This window comes from Balaenoptera ricei, chromosome 7 (assembly GCF_028023285.1).
Source record: "Balaenoptera ricei isolate mBalRic1 chromosome 7, mBalRic1.hap2, whole genome shotgun sequence".
Classification (NCBI taxonomy): Eukaryota; Metazoa; Chordata; class Mammalia; order Artiodactyla; family Balaenopteridae; genus Balaenoptera; species Balaenoptera ricei.
This window is the reverse complement of record NC_082645.1, coordinates 31,926,195-31,943,310: the sequence shown is the minus strand read 5'-3', so window position 1 is coordinate 31,943,310 and position 17,116 is coordinate 31,926,195. Positions and strand designations below refer to the sequence as shown.

The window sequence follows — 17,116 nt, the reverse complement described above, 5'->3', positions numbered from 1 at the left end:
CCCTTCTCCTCTTGAAAATCCCTTTGGCAAAGAGACATTAATAACAATGAGACTGTAATGGGGGTTACGGTGGGATGTGGTGGGGAGTAGCATTTTATAATAGAAATCTGCTTCTCAAGATCTTGGACCCTGTTAAATTACAAGTGTTTTTCTTCTTATCTGTACCTTTGACAGGTGAACTAGTAATTCTCAACCTGCAAATTACCCCAGACTAAGCAATTTAAAATCTCTGAGGCGTGACTGCATCTTCAGTATTCTTTTAAAACTTCCCCTGGCAATTCTAATGGGCAGCCAGCCATTTGAGAGCTAAGAAATTTAAATTATTTGAAGGCTGACCTGTTGCTGAGAATGGGAGCAATGATTAGAGAGGGCTTCTTTTTGATGAGTGGCTAACCAGAAAGGGGAGGGAATGATAAATTGAGATGAGAGAGGAGGGAAGGAGCCGAGGATAAGGTGTGAGGCTGGGGCCCAATATGAAGCTGCCGCTGAAAAAAAGCCTGTGGTGGGGTGGCCAGGGCACCTTTTAGAATAAGGACATTTGATTTTCAATTTGAAGCTTTTATGTTGCGATAATAAATCTTCATATCCCATGCCTCCATGAATTCTATTGCACTGTTTGTATTTCAAGCTTGTATGTATAGTTCTGCACGTGATATGGGTGGGAGAGTAAGACATGGATTAAGGAGAAAAAACTGAGTCCTGTATCTGGGCTGAAATGACACAGAACAGAAACAAAATATTACATTGAGGCACATGATGATTAGAAAATACAGGAATGATATGACAAAGTGTCTTCTTTCCAAATATTAGAGAAGATGATTTTTGAAAGTATAAAAAACAGAGTTTGAATTAGAGGTAACTGTCATATCTGTCAAAGTTTTAGAATAAAAATCAGTTTGGAAACCATAGTCTTAGCTAAACTAGAGGAATTAATGGATGTGTGGCTTTAAGGCAGCCTTTGAGAATGTAGAAACAATTTATTTTGGGGCCTGTTAAGGTCACTGCTGATAAGTAGCAAAAAAATTAAAAAATGTTAAAAAGCCAGTAAACACATGGAGAATGCTTATATTTGACTTTAAAATGAGAAAGGTGTCAGCCGCCAGCTCACCTGAAAGTGATAGCAAATAATTGAAGTCCAAGTAAGAGCTGGTGGTTAGAGTGGGGCGAGGGACATTGTTCATTTTGATTGCGGCAGAGTTAAAGTGCAGGTTCAGTGTAAGCATTGATACCAACAGCTTGTATTGGATCCATACAGCCAAATCTTATCTGTATATAAAAACAAAAGTTAAAAATATAACAACAGAATCCTGACAGCTTTCTCTATAAGGTCGTAAGGAGTGTATCTGTTGACAATAGTTGAATAGCTATAGGTAAAACATTCTCTAGAACCCAACACTGAAGTTTATCAAGAAACCAGAACACACTTTGTATAGAATTCTCCATAAGTTAACTTTTGGGATTGAGCATAACTGTCTATTTTTAAAGTATGGGATAGAGTATAATGGGTCCAGCAGGATAGAAACAAAAAAACTGAGTAGATAAATTGAGCTAGTCAAATTTGTAAATTTTAGTACTTTGGAATTGTCCTTAAGTAATTTTTTTTTTGTAAATAAAATTTTATTGGAATACAGCCGTGCCCATTTAGTTACATATTTTTATTTATTTATTATTGATGTATAGTTGATTTACAATATTATGTTAGTTTCAGATAGATATCATAGTGATTCAATATTTCTATAAATCATACTCCATGTAAAGTTATTACAAAATAGTGGCTATAATTCCCTGTGCTGTATAATATATCCTGTTACTAATCTATTTTATACATAGTAGTTATCTCTTAATCCCATACCTCTATCTTGCCCCTCCCCACTTTCCTCTTGCCACTGGTATCCACTAGTTTGTTTTCTATATCTGTGAGTCCATTTCTGTTTTGCTATATACATTCTTTTGTTTTATTTTTTAGATTCCATATTTAAATGATAACACAGAGTATTTGTATTTCTCTGTCTGACTTATTTCACTAAGCATACTACTCTAGTCATTTGCTTTTTTTATCTAACAAGGTAAACACTATGAACCAAGGTAAATAAGCATGGTGGCTAGTCCCTGGAAATGAGAGAATCTAGAATTTCTTGCATGTTCTTCTGTAGTAGGAGGTCTTCATGGTTGAATCAGCCAGATATGAAGAGGGTGGTGGAGTTCAACAGTAGTTGTAGAAGGTCTATAGTGTAGATTATAATTTCGGGGAAAATTGTTTCAGATAATTAATTAATGTATTAATGTATTAAAATAAGCCCTACCTACTAAAGCCATCCTATGACTCAGCAATTCTACCTCTGTTTATGTACCCAACAGAAGTGACACTGTATGTCCTCTATAAGACACGGATGAGAATGTTCATATCATTGTTCATAATAGCCAGAAATTGAACACAATCTGAGTGTCCAAAATAGGTACATAATTTATAATTATATGTTACTTATTGTCATATGTCTTAGGATAGTTTATTTTAAATTCAACTCCAGAAGTAAAATCTACGATTTCAGGGACCGTCATGTTCAACACCGTACTCCTATGCCTATATGGATGCTTAGCATGCACTAAGTATTTTGTAAGTATCCGTTGAATGGGGATAATTAAAGTTAAAAAAATCATATTTTGGAATAAGTGTCAGAACGCAGTTATGATAGTCTTTCTTCCCTTTCTGTCTTTATATGTATTTCCACTTTGTATCTTTAAGGTTTGTTGTAAAATTTTATCATCTTTCCACCTTATTCTATTACAATTAAAACACTCTTGACCTACCTTATGTGTATTTTACAGATATTCCCAGATATTAGAAGACATATTCTGATATCTTAGCGAACTTATTCCATTTAGAGCATGGAGGTGTGCAATGTATATGTGAAAAATAAGGAAAGGAGATTTGGATGAGAATGAGTGATTTAATTATTCTATCCTCTTGGTCGTCCTTAATGCACCACTACATGATTGATTTGCTTGCTAATATCCCAAATATAAGTAATAAAAGAATATGAAGAAACATCTCCGTTCTTTCAGTGCTGTAATCTAGTGGATTTGACCATGTAGAGATAGCCTCAGCATTACAAATTAATCTATTATTCACATAGTGAATATTCATGAAATGTGTACTGCACTTGTGACTGCCTTGGTAAATGTTGGCTCTATTGTAGTCCCTACCTATGATATATCTCACAGTCAATTTCTAAGAAGAAATGCAAAGATGCAATTTCAGCTCAATATGATAATGAAAGTATGCACAAGATGTAGTGGCATATGTGAAAAAAATGCTTTCTAATTATACTAAATAAAATTTTGCAGGACTGGCAAAACTATTAGAGAGAAATAGAAAATTAACGGTCACATAAATATTTAGTGTCCTTTTTTCTAATACTTGTGAAGACTGTTGTTAGTGTCTTCTTTGAACTCATAAAAATGCTTGTCTTTACTACTTATATGCTGCTCCTGCTACACTATTGTGAATTGTTAGTCATTTTTCATGTGCATACCTTCTGTTCCTTAATTAGCTTATAAAGTTTCTCACAGTAAGAGCTTTGTCTTCCTTGTATACCCTCCCAACCAGTCTTTGTACAGCACACCACATTCATTCACTTATTCACCAGATGTTTACTTTGAGCTTACTATGTACCAGGCACTACTCTAGGTGCCAGGGATCAGGCAGTGAGCAAAATTAAGTCCCGGCCCTCAAAGAGATTATATTTCTGTGAGACAATACAGACACTAAACAAACAAACCAATAAATATGTAATGTGTTTGACAGTAATAAGCGCTACAGAGAAAAATAGGTTTGTAAGGGAAATGGAGCATGGCAAGGAAATAATTTCTGTGGAGAGTAGTCAGGGAAAGTTTCAGTAAGAAGGAATATTTGAGCTAAGACAGAGCTGTGCAGATAGCTGGGAAAAGAACATTCCAAGCAGAAGAAAAAGTGATGTAAAGAGCCTTAGACTGAACAGCATTTGGTTTGTTTTAGGACAAGGAAGGTCTTATTACTAGAGGGGGGAGAGTAGAAGGATAGTAGGTGAAAGAGACTTGAAGGATGTGGGTAGATCTTGAAGATCTTGGGAAGGAACTTTACTTATACATTGGATGAGATGGAAAATGATTAGAAAGTTTGAGTGGAGAGAAATTATCTTATTTACTTTTTAATAGGGTGACAGTGGACCCTCAGTAGAGAAAAGGCTCATGAGGAAAGGGAGTCCTGAGGCAAAAGTGGAAGCTGGAACTAAGTTAGAGGTTATTGCAATACTTCAGACAAGAGTTAATAATGGGTTGGATTATGTTATAAGTAGAGAGTGTGAGAAGTGGTGGGATGAGGGATCTGATTTGAAAGAAGAATAAAAAGAGCCAAAATATTTGGTTATAGGTTGAAGATGAGAGTAGTTGGTGATGGATTAGATGTGAAGTGTGAGGAAAAGTGATCAAGGACAATATGAGGTTTTTAGCCCAAGAAACAAAGGATGGAGGTGCCTTCCATCATACCACCATGGCATGGGGAGCTGCCATATGGAAGACTGGGAGAGAAGTATGTTTCAGGCAGAAATCCAAAATTTGTCTTTTGCAATCAAGATTGCCTTTTCTTACATACAAGTGGAGATACAATGTAGGCAGCTGGATATATGGATCTAATGTTAGCAGAAGAGAATAGGACTCTTCATATAATACTTAATATTTATACAAAAATGATGCTATTTTTGTTGATTGATTCACTCTTTCAATCATGAAAACATATCAACTGATAGTTTGACAAAATTGGAAAAATGAAACAAGTCCTTGCTTTCCAGATATATATATGGAAATGGTATCTCTGCTCTGATTCACGCAAGTGTGTATCTGACTTAACCATTGTTGGCAACAGGGGCTATTTGGAATTCTTCCCCAGACAGGTAGTAGAATTTAGACTATATTTCATTTGAAACAGAATCCCCAAACTTACTGATAAATGGCTTTATTATGCTAATTGATTTTTCTTTATTTCCATAGTCTCTGTGCCAGATGGAAATTATATTGGTCTTAAAGGATTTGTTCTTCAAATGGCCATGTAGGTCACAACACAAACACTTACTTAGTTGGTGGCAAATTTATTATTTAATGATTTGTCCCCAGTGTCTTTCTAGTGGCTGTATTTAACATCATTGATCTATAATTGCTACCCTTTATGAATATGCATGCACATATATTTCATTTATAGTCTTTAGGCACATTTTTCATTCAAATATTCAAAAAGCACTGTTATTTAAAGACTCTATGATAGCATAGAGCCATTCTTCAAGTATTCTTAAGCCCATTTGTACAAAGAGAGTTTGATAAAGAATGCACAGGGTTTGTAGTTGACATTTGGGAAACTAGTACCTCAGAAGGAATAATTAGTTGATAAGGTATTTTTAAGGCTTTATACATTTTGAATGACCTTATACATAAAACACCCTTGATATATTTAAAATGCCCTTATGTTTCTTGCCATTCTCTCTCTACTTTGAGACTTTGTTGATTATCCCCAGTAGTATTCTCTTTATATGTAGAGAACTCAGACATAAGAATAGATGTTAAAAGAAAAACTGTAGTCCAAAATAATTTGGTTTGATATCAAGATTGCAAATTCATGGGGGATAACTATTTATTGAGTTAAAATGAATAGGAAAATGAAGGAAAAAAAAAAAAAAGGATGTGATAGACTATTTCCACATATATTTCAAAAATGCTTTAAAACATTTGACTAGGTTCTCTCATGTGGTTTTAATATCTTTCTTACCATTTTTATTAGTAAATTTTCCTGAAGAACACTTATACTCCAGCACAACCAGGATGATAACCCCCAAAATGCTGAAGCAATGTGCTCCTAATACATATATCGATACCTTTTATAGTGTGTTTGTGTATGTTTTTTTTCTTTCTGTTTTATCCGTAGAAAATGATACCATCTACTGGACAGACATGGGCTTCAATAAAATTAGCCGAGCTAAAAGAGATCAGACTTGGAAAGAAGATATCATCACCAATGGCTTGGGAAGAGTGGAAGGGATAGCTATTGACTGGATTGCTGGTATCATCCATGGCTTTCTCTGTTTTTGTTTCACACCTATATTGTTAGTGGCTCAATCTGCTTCATAAAAATGCTGTTTCTGACTCATAACAGGTTTTTTTTTGTACTTCTAGCCACAGGGGTAAATAGCCTCTTTTGCTTTTGGCTTCATTCTTTCTAATGCTTTTGAGCCTTTGGATAAGTGTTTTTATGTAGAAGTAGATTATGTAGTATTAACTTTGCCCAGATCTCCTGAGAGCCCCACGAGGCTGGTAAACAAAAGTGTTAAAAGTTCTCTTTTGCCTGAAGCCAGTAGAAAATGAAAATAGAGCCCTTCCTCAGGTGAGAGAAATTTCAATTTATTTTTAACATATAAATGTATCATTATATGGTTTAAACCATAGACCATAGACATGTGAGATTAAGTATTTGCATATTAGTTTATTTATAGCTTTCTGCTTAGGAACTGCACATATTAAAAAAGAATATAGGAAGTAAATGATTTCTTAATAGTCATGTGACTGCTCAGAAAGTTAATTTTCACTGAATTAATAAGTTTTTCTCATAATTGTATTATAAACATGTTTGTATTTCTTCTAGGTAACATATATTGGACGGATCATGGTTTCAACTTAATTGAAGTTGCAAGACTCAGTGGCTCTTTTCGTTATGTAATTATTTCCCAAGGCCTGGATCAACCAAGATCTATAGCTGTGCACCCAGAAAAAGGGTAAATTTAACGTTTACATATATTTTGGGGGTTTTAAGTGACTTAAATTTCGTTAAAAGAAAAATCTAGAAATTGATATTAATATTTATTTTTAGTCATAATGTCTGAAACAAGTCTCAAAAATATCTTACCTAAGCAGAAGGAAAAGTTTATTCTCACTTTGTCATGTATATTTCAGTACATATTTGATGGGTTCATATTATGCCATTCTTTAATGTGTGTGTAAATCCAAATGATACACCAACATTTTTCTAGATTATCACTTTAAAGTTCTGCCCTAGAACTGTTTACATATTAGGTACTCAATTTTTTGCCGAATGAATGAAAGAACCATTTGATAGCCAAACTCATTCTCCAATATTTCTAAAGCTTCAATTTCCATTTATGTATCTATAATTGCCATATCAACATGTTCATCCCAAGTTTTTTTTTTTCCTTCTTCTTCTTCTTCTTGAGATCCAGATAAGTATGTCTACCTGTCTTCTTGACAGTACCATTTTTCCATTTGGACACCCAAACTGTACATATCTAACATTGAAATGAATTCAAGCTGACACCAAATTCTGCTGAATTTTTTCTTCTAGATATTATCAATCTACCACCCTCCATCTTCACTACCTCCACCCTGATTAAATCTGTTTTTGCGCTACACAGATACCCCTGCAATAACTTCCCGATTGCTCTTCTAACCTCACCAGAGTCCAAAATTTCTGTTACGATTCTTCTTAATCAGGCCCTATGTAAATTTTCAGCCTCAAACTCCTGCTCCTGCCTCTTTGCTATCTCCGTCTCTGTTGAACTTAGTTTTTTGAAATGTTTTCAAATATTTCCTATTCTCTTCCACTCTCAGTCTTTGAACAGCTTCTTCCCTTTACCTGCAATGTTCTCCTTCTTACTTTCACCTTGATAAATTTTATTTATCTTTTCCTGGTTTTGCAAACAGACATTCTGTTATATGACACCAAAGCACCTAGTACTTTCATTTTTATAAATTATATTTGCTTATTTATATTTATTTGCTTTACTGTACTATGCACTGTTTTTCACTGGACTGGGTAATGTCTGTATTCTTTAGTAAAACTCGATGAGAAGAGCCATGTGTGTTTGGTTTATTTCTCTATCCTCAGAGCTTGGTACAGTGGTTGGTAAGGAATAAGCTGTTGACTGATACAATAATAAAAATCAGTCCTATTATAAAATTTTATATTACTCCTCACTAATGTGTTTCTTGCATTGCTATTATTACTTTATTTTAGAGGTTTTTTAAAGTGGGTTTTTTTTATGTTAATAAAACTCCGGTGTCCTTTGGAGTGGAAAAAAGTGAAGCCATGGTGGTCACACAAAGGTGTATTAGATAAACAAGTATAAGGAACACTGATTTAGGATGAAGTCAATCTATGTAAAACATCAAATCAACTCTCATGAAAATCTACATTCTTTCCTATTTGTTATATGTTGTATGTGCTTTTTCCAGTGTCATTACTGTCTTCACTTTCTTGACAAATGCTATAAAATTAAGTCATACTATCAGTAAGTACAGTGAAAGAGGAAACAAAGAAGGTTAATATAAGAGAGAAAAATAATGCCAACAAATTTGTCATGCTTCAAGCTAAAACTAAGATTACAATATAAAAATTGAAAAGCTGCATTGGTTAGGATTGCTCTTGGATGCAAATTAAAATTTAACTAGAATATGTTAAATCTATAGATTTTCTTTCTCCCTTTTCAACTACCACCTTTACTAGGTTATATTTTGTCTTATGCTTGATGTTAAGGCCCCATTGTTAGAGCACACTTGATATATCCTCAGAGAGTATGTTTACACCTAAGGAAAGAGAAGGGGATAGTAGAAAACCTTTTTCTTGCTAGACTCTATTGTTTTATTTGGGAAGAGAAAGGTCTTCGTGTTAATCCCTTTGTTTTGTTCTTAGCCAGAAATGGGTTACATGCCCATCCTTAGATCAGTCAATAGCCAAAGGAAACAGAATATCTTGACATATTTAGACAAGTTGTGTTTCATCACCTGGGCTAGGATAAGGTCCCAGACCAAATAGTATACTCTGAATATCTGAACAAACTGAATTTCTATTAGTACTAGGGATGATTTGCGATGAACTTCGAAGAGACAATATGACATCTTTGGTATCTCTCTCACATATCCTATGTTCAATATACCAGGAATTCTGTTACCTTTGGCTCCAAGCTACATTTATGCTTTACCTACTTCTCACAATTTTCATCGCTACCACCCTAGTCTGAGTCGTTGTCATTCTTGCCAACATTTCTGGATTGTGGTTTACCATCTTCTACCTTGGTATTCCTACAGTCTATTCTTCATGTAGTGGCCTAATGATCCTTCCAAAATGTAAGTAAGTAGCTGTTACTGCTTTGCTCAGAACTCACCAGTGCGTCCCCTTTCATTCTGTTTAAAAGCTTACAACAAACCTAGAGTGGTGTTATTTCCTCCATTTAACAGATAAGGAAACTGAGTCAGCAATTTAAAATATATTACTCTATCATTAGCATGATATGTGGGAGAGTTAGGTTTTTCTAAACTCCAAAGATTATGCTATATTATGTGTGTATGTATGTATGTGTGTGTTATGTAACATGTAACATGTTTACATATACATACACACATATATATAGTGTTAAGCATTACAGAAATTAATAACCAAAAATATCAAGCATATAAGAAAAGTTTTAACAGTTTTAGCATAAAATTATAATAAAAATGTAAAGATTAGAGCTATAATGAGAGAATAAACAATAATGAGAAAATGCTGGTAAAGTTAGGAAAAGTTTTTAAAAATTTTTGAGTTGGGTCTGACTTCCCCCGTACATTCTCTTACCTACCACTGCATGCCCATGGACACTTGACAGTACATATTAAGAATGTTGAGGGAAGGTATAATTTTGTTTAGTTCCAAGAACAAAACACATGACTCAGTTTAGTGTGTCCACATCATACCCGTAAATTTGCATATAAAAATGTCCTCTTCTAATGTGATGATATTTTTTAAATCTCTTTTTCATTTGTACTTTACATTAAGCAATAAATCATTATTCCCTCAATGGAAAAAAAAATGATCAATTGCTAGACTATGAATAACTATTCTGATGGTAGGAACAAATATAATTTGAATGTTACGAAATATCATAGATACGTAGGAAATGGGTTTGTTCTGAATAAAGAATTTCTTCCCGTCATATTTATAATAAGTCCAACACTTCATTTTATTGTAGAGAACATATTGTGCCTGGCCTATTATCGATTCATGCAGTTCAATTTAACAGGCCTCTTGCTGCTAACTAGTCGATCGGTAGTTTTCTTTTGCATTCTATTAAATTAAAACCTAGTCTATGCCCTCAAGTTTTTATTCCAGACCTTCTTAAGTATCTTTTGTACAGTCATCTTAGCATATAACTATACTTAACTTCTCTCTAGGATGATTGAGAACATCAGGCAAAGAAACCCACATGTACTTCACTTTTTTGTCAGTTTATTCAATGAACACTCCTCGAGTGCCACGCACTGGGAACCAGGTCATGTAAGGACATCTCCGTCTCCTCCTCAGCCTTTAATTCAGTACATCTTGACAAACTAGGACTACTGGCTATGTGAAAGACACAAGTGGACACTGTAAAGTATGATGGTATAAATAAGATGTAGCTTCTGTTCACAACAAGTTTTCTGTTTAAACTTTTAGTTTAAACAAGTACAAAACTTCAGTTAAAAAAATAGTCTCATAATGTAAAGTAAGACTAATTTGGGGGGCATAAAAACACTAGATTGGTATAACTCAAGCTTAAATCTCATATCTAAATTTCATGTTAAAGTGAAAATTTCAATACGGCTATTATAAAATTACATTTTCAGAAAAAGGAGATAGCATATGATTAGAGTAGATAGTAAAAGTGAGGGTAGTAGAAGCAGTGGATAGTAAAAGTGAGGGTAGTAGCAGCAGTGGTGGTGATTAGGAGAGTCTTTATTGAGGAAACTTGAAGGAGAAAGGTTTCTGAGATGGAGTGGGAATATTTTATATGAAGAAGAAATAGAATAATTAAAAAATCGGTAGTGGCAAAGCAAAGGCCATTGCCAAGAACAGAAGTATATAAGGTACACGTAGGGAAGAGTAGGTAATGTAGCTGGAAGATAATTTGGGACCATAAAATTGGCAATGGGATTCCCCACGTTTTAAAACTCCATCCCCAGTTTACCAAGTGAAACATAAACTGGTCCTGGACCCTCTCTCCTAACCCTTCCCTCTGGCCCCAAACAATCCACATAAGCAGAGATCAGAAGTATAATGAGAGTTTATTGAAGTTGTAGCAGTCTTTAAACTAAGGAATTCTTAGAAATGGTCTTTATTATCCCAGGGAGAGTGTTATGGAGGAGGGGGAAGGGTTCTTTCTCAGCCCTCAAACCAAGAAATGGAAAGAGTTAGAGGCAAATATATAAGTGGGAGACTAAAATAAATAGAAAAGAGCAGTAAATGGAAAAACTGTGTGACTTTTTCATGGCAAGTCCTCAGGCCACAAGAAGTCAGATCAAAGTTGGAAAGAGGGAAGAAGATTTTAAAATAGATATGAGATTTAAGTTTGGATTTAGAAAGATCTAGTCTTTTTTGCATGAGAATGAATCTTAACAATATCATTCTGTTTTTAAATAGAATTCTCTTGGAGGTCATGGATTCTTCCTGAGATAGCAAATTCTGGAGAAGAGATATTTAGTAGAGTATAAATAGAATCAGGAGTTGGATAAGTATAAAGTTATTCCTACTTATTCCAACAGAGTTCAGGCTCTTCAATAAATCATGGTAGTAGATGAAATTATCCAAGGAAAAAGAAGTCTAAGGACAAAAATGAAGAATGTTTGCAGTTAGGAGATAATATGATTAAGAGGAGAAAAAAGAAAATTAACAAAAAGCCAAAAGAAATAAAGAGGAAAAAAGCCATTTCAAGTCCTCAGAAAATCACTGTATCATAGAAATCAAGGGAAGAGTTTTAGGAAGAAGAATGTGCCCGCAGGAAAGAGATTAGGAGAGAGAAAAGCAGAAAACAGAACATGCAATTGATGATCAGGATGACATTTTTAATTGTTATGAATTTCAGGAAACTGGCAAGAGCAGAAGCCAAATATAAAGAATTAATAAGTGAAAGATAATTAGAAAGTAGAGCCAGCATATTTAGACTACAGTGACAGAAACTTTGACAATGAAGGAAAAGAGGAAAAAGTAGAAAGTTTATTGAGAATGTAGTAGAGCACACAAAGTTTTTCTTAGTATGGGGTCAGGGGGTATGGGCACATATTCATAGGCAGAGGGGTGGAAGAAAATGCATGTAAAGAGGAGACAGATTCCAAGGAGTGTAGGAGGAACCTTGTCAAGGAAGAAGCAATAGAATGGAACAGGAAGAATGGAGGACAGATAGCAGATAGATAAGATTTGCATCTTAAATCGGGTATCTCGGGACTTCCCTGGTGGCGCAGTGGTTAAGAATCTGCCTGCCAATTCAGGGGACACGGGTTTGATCCCTGGTCCAGGAAGATCCCACATGCCATGGAGCAACTAAGCCTGTGCGCCACAGCTACTGAGCCTGCACTCTTAAGAGTCCGCGAGCCACAACTACTGAGCGCGCGTGCCACAACTACTGAAGCCCGCGTGCCTAGAGCCCGTGCTCCGCAACGAGAAGCCACCGCAATGAGACGCCCGCGCACCACAACGAAGAGTAGCCCCTGCTTGCTGCACTAGAGAAAGCCTGCGCGCAGCAACAAAGACCCAACACAGCCATAAATAAATAAATAAATAAATAAATTGTTTTAAAAAATCAGGTATCTCTAAAAAAACAGATCCTGGAATGAGAAGGGACCAAGCAAAGGTTCAACTGTGAGCAAAGTCCAGACCTCAGACATGCCTTGGAAAGCTCTGGAGGGTAAACCTCACTTAGCAAGGGAGCTTGACTTTGAACTCCCACCCAATTATTCATTGGATAAGGGCAACAACCCTGGGGGGACATACACTCCCAAGATTTCTGGCTCTCAGCACTACTTGTGAAAGAAGAGATTCTAGTAGCTGTCCTCTGAAGAAAGTTGGCTATGTGAGCTACTGAAAACAAAAGGACACAGGAGCTGGGCACTGGAGTACATAGAAATAGGAAACAAGATCTGAGGATGTCTAAGTGCAGCACCAACAGTGTCCACTATGGTTTGGAATCCCAGCTTGGACATTTCCTACCTTTGGGATCTTTTGAAGTATCTTGATCTCAAATGCTTATATCCTTTTTGGTTATTGGGAAGATTAAATGAGGTAAATTTAAATGGGAAGATTAAATTAGGGAAAGTTCTCTTCTATTTTTGGAGATGAAGTGAAAGAGATAGAGTATAGCAATAGAATATATTTTAGCGGTTAAAATTAGTGAAATTGAAGAAACTCATAGATGATATGAGTAGAGTTAGCAGCTTTAAATGAATACGTAAATTTTGGTGAAACTATTGTGGTGAATAGAATATGAATAAAGTACAATATGAATAAAAGGATTCCAAGCAACATGAGTCCAGCTGGAATGGGTTTCTAGAATCTAATGGGGTATTTATATGACCTTGCGTAATAGTGCTCAGCAACTTAGCAGTAGCAAAAATAATGGGGGAAAATGGGCCAAACAAGGAGCAGGTGGTGACCGATTCAAAGTTGGCAATTGTAAGGGAATAACTATGAGTTGTTAATCAGGAGGTGAGGTCTAGAAATTAGTGATGAAATGGAGGGAGACCAAGAACAGGAGATCAGAGTAATGTAAGGCAGAGGCAAAAGAGAGATGAAGGTCCCTGGAACAGATAAGATGAGGAACCAGGAGCTGGGATGTTCATAGGATCAACAACATGAGCCATAAAGTCCCTAAGGATGTCTGCTTGAATGGAGAAGATGGCAAAATTGTCAGAGATTAGTAAAGCAGTTAAGTGGATTTGGTGGTTAATTGTAATAGAGTGACTATGTGATGGTAAGGGAAAATGGAATCTACAAATTCATAATGTGAATGTTTTGAAATAAGTGCATATAACCTCAGAGAAAGTTTTGTTTTTTCTTCCTTAAACCTACTTCACTTCACGATGGCATCTATTTCCTCAGGCATCTCATTGCAGTAACTGTTCTTTTCTATTCGATCATCTTTAACTTATTACTTTCAATGAAGCCTTTCCCTTTGCTTTCAAATAGGCTCAGATCCCTCTTATTTGAAAAGAAAAATACTGTCTTATTTCTCTCTGCACGTTTACTTCTCAACTTCTTAGAATAGAAGTAAATGTCTCCTCACTTAACTTCTGAAATGAATTTTCAGCTTTAGTTCTTTCCAGGAATTTCTAAATTTATCCATAGCCAAATCCAGATTTTGTTTTTCAGATTTTTTTTTCACACCCCTTGCCTTCTCCTTGACATTTCTCCACCATTTATCCACTCGAGAGTTTATTTTTTCTGTTACCTTCTTTAACGCTGAGTTTTCTTGTTCTCTCTGACCCCTTCCATGTATTTCCTCTGAGCATTGTATTTCTCTTCTGAGCATCTTTCTCCTCACTTAAAGCTCTGTATGCTATTTTCTCTCTTGCTATATTTATCTTTTAAACATATTTTCATGTTTCTGACATTAATCACTACATTACATCCAATATTTCATCTTCATTCCTTTAATTTACAATTTCCTTTAGAAATGATTTATTTGAACATCCAACTGCCACTGAAACTTACCATGTCCTCCTAGTTTTCATCTACTGGCTTTCTTTCCTAACCATGGCGTCTCTTTCTGTGTTATCATGGTTCTTTCGTCCTGACAAGATTGAAACTTACTTCAGACTTGCCATAGGTTTTCATCACCTATTTCCATCTGTCTGTAAATCCTGTCATTCCTTATCTCCAGCTGTCTCTTAGGTTTTCCATTTCTCTCCATTGTGACTCCGAGCTCAGCACTGACTTAGCCGGAGGATCTCAGTAAGCACTTTTGATTTATTAATTTTGAGCCCCCCAAACAAGATTTACATTTCATCCCACAGAACAAGAAATCTTTGACATGTATAACAATATTTTAAATATTGTTTCTCTGTCTTCACTTCTTCTTAAAAACTTTTCTTCAATATTAATTGTCACATGGATATTTTTCAGGATTCATAGTTAAGAATTGATATACCTTTTCAAATATCAGGTTTATTTTCAGGAAATGTTTATTACTGCTTGGAAACATTAGTGATATGTGTCTTCTAATACCTTATCTACATGTTTACTGATGAGTTCGGGGTGGGGGGGAAGGGCTTATAAATGACCACTCTGTGAAAAAATTTGAATAACTTTTACCTGGAAATCAAACACTGATTTCCAGGTAATATTACATAGACATTTAAGTGTCAAAATTCATATCACAGGAATAAAGTACAGCATTTTAATATTCTGTTTGATGTTAAAACATGGCAGGTGGTATTGCCAAGAGAAAAGGTGAACCATGATGGAGTAAATTAGCTGAATCCAAGATATAAATATGCCTTGAAAAGTGGGCATGAAGCCTGTTTTTGAGCAATGGAGACTTGAGGTCTTTTAAAATGTAGCCATATGCAAAATAGAAAGTGTATATGAATTTAGTTCAGCTTGAAAATTCAGTTTCTCCCCTCCGTTGACTTCTTTATTTTTTTGGTAAGGCCTCACTCTCTTTAAAAAAATTAAAATGTAATAATTCTCTTTATGCTAAAAAGTCATTTTCTACCTACAATAAAAATAAAGATGCATAGAAAGTCACAGTATGATACCGAAAAAGTTGGTTAACCTCCCATGATGTATGATCTCTAAGTGAAACACAAATACTCTGTGATTTTTTTTTTCTTGTTAGGCAGTAGGATCTACATTGCCTCTCTTAATTTAGCTTTATATCTCTGCAACCATAAATAACTTTCTGAAAAGTGTTTCTTTCCATGGCAAAGATTCAGCTTTACATGACATTTTGGTGTTCAAAAAGTACATATTGTTAAATGGTCTTTCATTGACTATATATACATATATGCTTTTGGAATATGCTCAATAATATACAGAAGGTCTTGAGTGACAGTTTAACATCTGTTGAGATAGCAAAAGTATAGCATAGTTTAACACCATCTCCTAAAGTATCAATGTATTTTGCATCTGAAGACGAGGTAACATATAAAAAAGAAGGAATTAAATTTGATTTGCAATAGAAATAGTGGTGGAATCAGGGTGATAGTTTATAATATTAATATACCATGATGGTCAAGTAATTCAGAAATACCACAATTATTCCCCAAATCACAGCCACCTTTTTCTACAAGTCTCTGAGAGAGGCATACAAACAAATTATAAGGACAAATGAAGGAAAAGTGCGATACTATTTTTCATTAGGAATTTTCCAAAAAATTCTACTGTAGACGCTCTTCTTTCAGATAGTTAGGTCTCACCTACTTTTTTTCCAATATGCTTTGTTCTCATTTCTTAGCCTCTAAACATAAATCTTGGACCTTACCTCTCCTGCTAAAACGAGAAAAGAAGGACTAGAAATTATCAGAATGCCCTGGGCTATCATTGCAGCTCTGAACTGGTGGAGGAGAAAGAGAACCCAGAAAGGTCATGCCACTTCCCATTGTAAGAGGGAGCCCCTGGTCCAGACCACCAAAGCTATGTTGAATGGAGACCAGCAATAGCCACACAAGACTGTAGGACCTTTTCCTAATTTCTTAAGGAATCTGACCAATAAAAATGTGGTAAAGGGTAAAAGAGAAGTTTAAGATATTCCTTTCTCTATTTGCCTATAGAAATCTCCTCAGTGTGTTTCGACGTGGGATATCCAGGATAGGTTGCATATAACTGATATATAAGATGGTTTGGGGTTCATGAAACAAATTAAAATTTTCTGTATAATATTTTAAGAATTCCAAATCAACTCATGAGCACTAGGAGTCTAGGCCCTAGGCATCTCAGTGTTAAATATTTCATAGGAAAATTCATAGATTATAGGGAAACATCAAATATTATATACTGAAAATACCAAAAGTGAATAAAAGATGGACCACTCAGGAAAACCATTGTTAAACCATGTAAATAGCAAACTAATATCATATATGTACACATAAATGTATATGTATATGTATATATTTATTGAAAGGATGGGCAAGGAGGCAGGGTGTAAATAAATACATAAAATAAGGAATTAAAAATATAATATGGGGTGATAAGCCTAACATGCTATGGAATTACAGATGCCAAAGAAATTTTTCTTTCTAAAGCCTTTTTCTCCATACTTCTCCAGTGTTGGCTGGGTACGCACATAATAATTGTTTT

At 35.0% G+C, this 17,116-nt stretch overlaps 1 protein-coding gene across 1 annotated transcript in view; it reads left to right on the top strand.

The window, feature by feature from the left end:
- LRP1B (LDL receptor related protein 1B) overlaps positions 1 to 17,116 on the top strand; it is a 1,532,882-nt gene that overhangs the window by 1,015,633 nt on the left and 500,133 nt on the right. Inside the window, exons 35-36 of the mRNA XM_059927092.1 lie at positions 5,951 to 6,085; positions 6,665 to 6,794. Coding sequence (XP_059783075.1) covers positions 5,951 to 6,085; positions 6,665 to 6,794 — 265 coding nt within the window. The remainder of the gene's footprint in view (positions 1 to 5,950; positions 6,086 to 6,664; positions 6,795 to 17,116) is intronic.